The following is a 6,941-nucleotide window of genomic DNA, read 5'->3' as shown; positions in this document are numbered from 1 at the left end:
AGTTCTGAAGGCAAAAGGGGGTCCAACCCGTTACTAGCATGGGGTACCTAATAAAGTGGCCGGTGAGTGTATGTCTACTACATGTCACATTAACATTAATCTCTTTTGTTTTGCTTATTGCATTGGATTTGTTGATCCTGGTTCAGTTTATCAGGCTTATATCATACAGACCCTTCCCAGTAAACCGTGAATTTCTGAATCTCCTTTATGAAACACCCCTGAGTACTTTACAGATCAGTTACACTATAGATAAACACAGCCACCTCCCTGCCCCCGGACAGAAGGGCACTGTTAAAGACGAGCGTGTGCTGTGTGTTTGAGAGCAAGCTGCACCTTGGAAACGGTTGTAATTTGACTTCTAACCGCCAGGCAGTTTGGCTGGCAAATCTAATTGGTCGCTATGGTTACAAGCGGTCTGAATACAGTATCACCATCTCCCAATATAACACAAGTGAGGATAGAGAATGTACCTCACAGTCCATTTCACAGTCCAGCAGCCGGCATATCCTGCCTTCATCCATCAGGTGTGAAGATGTAGAGTCCGATGAGCTGAACAGGAGCATTATTCATTTACTGTCAATCAAACTTGACTTGTAAACACACATTTGGAGAGACTTTCAATTGCATGACATGGTACCAGTGGTGGAAGAAGTGTTTAGATCCTTTTCTTAAGTAAAAATATTAATTCCAAAGTCTACTCTGTGAAAGTACTGTTACAAATAAAAGTCCTGCATTGAAAATTCAGAAATTGAAAATTAATTAAGTAAAGTATGTGGGTATCATCTGGTAAGTGTACTTAAAGTATTAAAAGTAAAAGTACTCAAAGTAGAAAGATCTTAGATTTTAGAAACTGGAAACAATCAAAACATTTGTGTTTTTAATGGTCTAATCATTTCAGGCTGTTATATTGTTGGGTAATTCAATTTATAATAAACATGGCATTTTATAAACTACGTGTTTTATGTACAAAAAAATCTTAATTTGTAACTAGTAAATAAAGTTGTCAGATGATTGAAGAGGACTAAAAGTACAATATATTCCTCTGAGATGTAGCAGAATGAAGTAGAAAGTGGCATAAAAAGAAAAAACTCAAGTAAAAATTTGAGGTATTTGTACTTTACTTGAGTACAGTACTTGAGTAAATGTACTTAGTTACACTCCACCACTGCATGATAAATAGGTTGTTTAGAAAATAAAGGGCTCACTGCTAACTTCTCTTTTTAACATTGTTTGTCCTCAGTTCAACCCTAAAGCAAATCACTTGCTACCCGTTGACAAAGATAATGAGACTACCCCGACATCCACAGAGGGTTCTAAGCAGAGCAGTCCGTGTTCCCACAGCAGACTCCCTAATAATCATTTCTCCCTGTAGGCTCCCACAACAAGGAACCTGCGGCCACCTACTGTGACACAAAGCAAGGGAGGCAGCTCTGCGCCGCTGAGGAGAGGAGAGAGTCCGCTGACGAGGGAGAGGACGAGGAGGAGGAGGAAGGCAGGGAGGAGGAAGAGGAGCAGAGGCCCTTGTGTTCTGGTGTGCTGGGCTACCCGGTGGTTAGGGATCACACCGTGGGACTCGGGCTGAGCAGCGCTACAGACGCACAGGCTGTCGGAGACAACACACAGAGTCAGACATATAAAGGTGGGGATCGAAACATTCACTTTAATTATTCCTACAGTACTTTTCATTCTCAGCCTTCTATTTAGTAACAAAGGATTCATATTTGGCTCAAATAAAAATAAGCAGCTTTCAAAGCCATTTGTTTTTTAACTTTCCTGTTATTCAAAGAAATTCTTAACCTAAAAAGATGTTTCTATTTTTGACCAAATGTAAAAAAAGATTTTTAACAAGCAGAATAACACGGAGGAGACTGTTTTAATTCCATCTATATTAAGCAAATCATCGTCTTGTCTAAACAGACATGAAATTTCCTGTAAACCCACAAACCTGTCCTCTGAATAAAAAGTTTTATTCCAGAATGGAAATTGGCTCAGAAGTTAATTTAGACACACACAAAATCCCTAAACCCCAGAGAAGGAATGTCACACCTATTACAAATCCAAACAGGGATTATGTGTCATTATGTCGAAACCTAAAAGCCACTCAGTAATAAAATGTAAGAGGATTATATCCAGCAACCGGCCGGGGGTCACCCCTTTTGAGTGTAGGTCATGACCAAATCCAGAATTTACAGGATATATTAGGTGAAATCATGTTGTTTACATGACTATCCGCTGAGTTTGGTCACTTTTCAATCATTTTAAGGTAACCTGAGAGATAAATGTGGTTTTATTTGTTAAGTCAGCACTGTACAGTCACCCAGGCAAAACAAATCAAGAGTTATGAAATCCTCCTGTGGATCCCAGTGGGAGCAGCAGGCTTGACTGAGCAGCTTCCACACAAAGCTGCATCTGGGATGGAGATCCCCGGCAAGCTCCGGGAGAAGTCATCCTCCTTTCACCGTCTCCCTGCTGCTGCATGTCGACCAAACACACCAGTTTGTGTTTCTGTGGCCTGACCTCATATGACCTCCTGTGGGAAGAAGCAACTGCACTCTCTGCTTAAACCCCATAAAACCATCCAGTGTGAGCAAAGCTCCTGCACACACACACACACACACACACACACACAGACACAGTAACACTCAGCCAGCGTGATTCTACGCTGAGATGGGGAAACTGATTTGATATTAATATAATTCTGCTGTTGCAACCACAAGAGGATTTCTGACAGAGTAGAGAGCAGAGCTATATTGATTCCTATAAACAGCCCGGTGAGAACAACACACAGGAAATGCCAATTTACTAATCTCCAGCCATCGCTTGCAAACACCCAAAAGGTAGAGGGACAAAAATCCCACTGAGTGTGTCAACCAGGGTCAGAGTTCTGTTTTTTCCTTTGGATAGATGTTAGGATTCAGGAGGTGGTAAGCTGATCAGAGCTTAGTAAAGCTAAATGATGAGAAGGCACAACACAGGAAGATGTTTCCCTGAGGAACTGTTCTAATAACACAGATCATTCACTGCGCGCTTGTGTGTCCCTCCAGAGCTCCATGCAGATGAGTGGGTGCGTCATCGTCCTGACGAGGTTGTGAAGGAGTCAGCCCAGTGTCGAGAGACGCTAGTTGGGGAGGACGACAGCGACACAGACCTCACCTACGGAGAGGTGGAGCAACGGCTGGATCTGCTGCAGCAGCACCTCAACAGGTATGGAGAAGTAATGTTGCATGTTGGTCGTTAAACCAAGCCACTTCACTTAAAACTCTCCTGAGTGCTCAAGGAGAACACTGAACATCACACACTACTTAGACTACAGTATATAAGTTAAAATGCTCTTTGCCTCAATAACATCCAGGGACACGTACAGCAGTATAAAGTTGATATTTTTCTATACGTCCTCGTGCGGATGGAGAAGCTGACGATCTGTATCCTCATCGGCTCAATCCCAAAGTCCGTTTTTTTGTGCGCATTCCATTGTCCCAAAGTCTAATTTTAAAGGGCGTGAGGGTTGGAGTACACACTTACTTACGCCTTTCCGTGAGTCAGCATCGATGCAGACTTAATGCATTGTGACGTTTACCGCGGAGACCATAGAGAAATCTGGAAATTACAAAGGTGAACAATAGCATGAGATGCGACCACGGTACAGACTAGTTGTCCAGCTTGTAAAACAAGTTTGAAAAAATGTCTTTCAGAGCTTGCAGTACAAGTCCCTGTGGTTCTGCCTATAATTGGCTGAAAACTTGCACAGAGACATTTTAGGCCAGACACTTGCTGCAGTCGTGTTAATGCAGAGAGCATGCGGACTGGTTTGATTCTCAGCTGGTGCTCTGCTACAGATAAGGGGGAGGCAGACAGTCGGCGGCTGTCTATTTATAGCACGCAGACCCCAGATGCCGACACATTGCAAATACTGTTGACGTCATCCCGAGAGATTTGGATGGTGGATGTCATTGTGAAGTTGCAGAGTTTTGGTGCAATTACGGTGGAAAAGGAAGAAATTGTGTTCTCCACCGCTTTAGACACTGAGATATAATGATGAACTATACAGCACAGTTTCTTCAGGATTCTACACAGTTTTCCTCTGGAAACATTGGTCAGTGAGGGTCCCCATCATTCATGCATGTATGCTGGTTTGGGTGATTAGTTGTCTGAGGCAGCAGGACATGGACACTGCACCACCAACTCTCATTTTACAGAAGCAGGCTGGAGCCAAAGGGTTTATCTGCACTTATTGTCCTCTAAAGAGGAAAACAGGCACCTGGCAAAGCAAGGAGGCATTCCTCTTTACGCTGGAACTCTCTGCTCGCTCTATTCACTCTTTCCGTGTCTCCTTTTATTGTGGCTGATGGACCGAAAAAACAGGGTGGGTGTGTGGGTGGGTGTGGGTGTGTGTGTGTGTGTTTGTGTGTGTGTGTGTTTTTCTCTCAGACGCCATGATGTAACTTGCTGCTATGTGATGACAGTGTAGGTGTACAATTTTCTGGTACCTGGTTGCCTTACAGAAACTATACTTCTACTCCACTACATTACACTACAGAGGGATGGTACATGTATATTTCATTTTTCTCATACCCAGTTACTGGTTAACATTTTAACATCAGTCACAGGGACAACTATATTTTGCAAACCACTAGTGTTTGATACTTAAAGTGTATTTTGTTGATAATACTGCTGTACTTTAGTACGACTTTGAATGCAGTGTGTTTACAAGTTTGAAGTTCATCATTATTCGTACTTAAGTCAGAATTCCTCTTCTTCCTGGGGAATGTGCATTTCAGGAGTACGGGACTAAAATGATACTCAGCAGTAGTAAGGTTGAGTCACCCTCTGGTGTTTAGTACTAGTATTGACCACCCATCCACCATCCCATAATGATAGCACATAGTCACCTAACTGTATAATAGAAATGGGAAGAAACACAACATACAATGTTTCAGTAGATTAGTTTTCCCATCTGGGCTTACTATTTTGTTTCTTCCCCTGAGAAAAGTAGGGCAAAAGATAATATCTGTCATCATATTACTTTTAGGGATGACAGCCTAGCAACAGTGATGATTAGATGTAATTATTAATACAATACGTGAAATTAGGTCACTGCAAAAACTAACAAAATGAACTACAACTCATTATAACACAAGCCCTGCTAAACACACTGTACCAATGTGACATTGATAGCAGCACAGTAAGAATGCTGGGCTTGTATAGTACTGGTTTGATCATTGGTTGTGATCAGCATCATTACACATTTAATTGTTGTCATAATTGTGACAACAACCAGTCAATATTAGATGACTTATTTTAATGAAAAGACATTGTGAGGATGACACACTGCTGTTTGTCATCCATAGGTGAATCAGTATTGATTAGAAACACTGAGCATCTAAACAATCAACTCTTAATGATCATTTGTTCATGTTAGTGTTGACCACAGGGCCACAGAAAGGCTTCGTTTGGCCTCAGCCACTGTAACAATTTCAGCAGGTTTAAGATTTAGGAGAAATTCTTGCAACCACAATGTTTGACAAATTCCTTCGTTGTCTTATTATTTGTCTGTCCATCAGACTGGAATCCCAGATGACTTCAGACATCCAGGCCATCCTGCAGCTCCTCCAGAGGCAAACCACGTCCGGCCCCCCCGCCTACAGCACTGTCACCTCCAGCCCAGAGTACCAGAGACCACCCATCAGGGTGCAGCCGGTGTCAGAGCTCTGCCTCGCCCCGGCTCCGCCTCGGCCACAGGTACACCAAACATAGATTAATGACCAATGAAAATAAGGAATACGCTTATTCCACAATGTTAATAATTGTTTGCTTTCATAAATCGAATGGTAAGTATCAAATAATGCTGAGAAACTAAATAGTTGTTCATTTCCTCAAGATTATACGTTTAATTTAAACAGCACTGAGAAAAAAAATAGTTAGTTTTAGAGTAACAAAACTCTTATTCATTATTTCATTTACTGAATTGAATGTACTAGTCAGACGTTACACTACTATCATAAAAAAAAACAAATGATTGTGAAATGACTCAAGTCAAGTCAAAAATTAAATAAAATAGAAACAAATTGGAAAAATAAATATATAATAACCTTGCCACAGCTAAGGAAACTGTCCAGGGAAGCAAAATCCTGGTACTAAAAGTACTGTAACTTCGGAAGATACCCACACTAAGTATGAATACACGTTCGTAAAAGCATGTTATATTGATTCAGTGATCTGTACGCTTAATAATTAGCATTTAAACTAATATGAGGTGTCTGTATACTGTACTGAGGTCTGAGGACTCTCTGCATGAACGGTTTTGCACTGTTTGCAGCTGTGAACTGAGCCAAAGCCATCGTCAAACACTCTAAATGTTTATATCGTGTAAAGACAGTGTCAAGAGTCTGCAGTCATACGTGCTCGGTCAGCTGGTTTACTTTCAACAGACATTAGTAAGGTAGCTGTGTGTGGTCTACTTCCTTTGATATATCTGTCTTTAATTTCTCTGCCAAATGGCTCATGACGCCCACTGCACTCTGTCTTCTTTAGAGCCCCGGCCCAGAAAAGGCCCTGAACAAATCCAAAGAAACCTCCACGGTCCTCCTCCGCACAGAGACTCTTTCACATGGGAACTTTGCTGGAGTGCTTGAGAGCGACACCGACCCCGTGCAGAGAGACACACAAAACGGCGTGGACTCTGTAGAGCAACACCCCCACCAACAGCCACTGAGGTTCCCATCAGGCCGACAGGCCTCTCTACCTGATGTCCCAAGCAGCTCAGGAATGTTGGGACTCCACAGGCCAGTTTCTGACCCGGGGCTTCCAGGAAAGTAGGCCTCCCCAAGCCCTTCGACGTCGACCGAAGGTCTTCTCTCAAGCTTGTCTCAGGGTCTAAGAAAGAGACTGTATATGCAAAGGAAAACAAACTGTAGACTTTCTTCCATCCCTTTTTGGAAAAT

The 6,941-nt window shown here is 42.2% G+C and overlaps 1 protein-coding gene across 5 annotated transcripts in view; it reads left to right on the top strand.

The window, feature by feature from the left end:
- Positions 1-6,935, top strand: part of kcnh7 (potassium channel, voltage gated eag related subfamily H, member 7) — a 58,118-nt gene extending 51,183 nt beyond the window's left edge. For all 5 annotated transcript variants that reach the window (XM_034864405.1, XM_034864403.1, XM_034864404.1 and 2 more), the window contains 4 exons: positions 1,373-1,639; positions 3,045-3,204; positions 5,562-5,739; positions 6,532-6,935. In XM_034864405.1, the coding sequence (XP_034720296.1) occupies positions 1,373-1,639; positions 3,045-3,204; positions 5,562-5,739; positions 6,532-6,816 (890 nt within the window). In that variant the 3' untranslated portion in view covers positions 6,817-6,935. The remainder of the gene's footprint in view (positions 1-1,372; positions 1,640-3,044; positions 3,205-5,561; positions 5,740-6,531) is intronic.
- Positions 6,936-6,941: the final 6 nt, after the last annotated feature.

This window comes from Etheostoma cragini, chromosome 24 (assembly GCF_013103735.1).
Source record: "Etheostoma cragini isolate CJK2018 chromosome 24, CSU_Ecrag_1.0, whole genome shotgun sequence".
In the NCBI taxonomy this organism is placed as follows: domain Eukaryota; kingdom Metazoa; phylum Chordata; class Actinopteri; order Perciformes; family Percidae; genus Etheostoma; species Etheostoma cragini.
The sequence above is the reverse complement of the archived record's forward strand: the minus strand, read 5'-3'. Positions and strand labels throughout refer to the sequence as shown.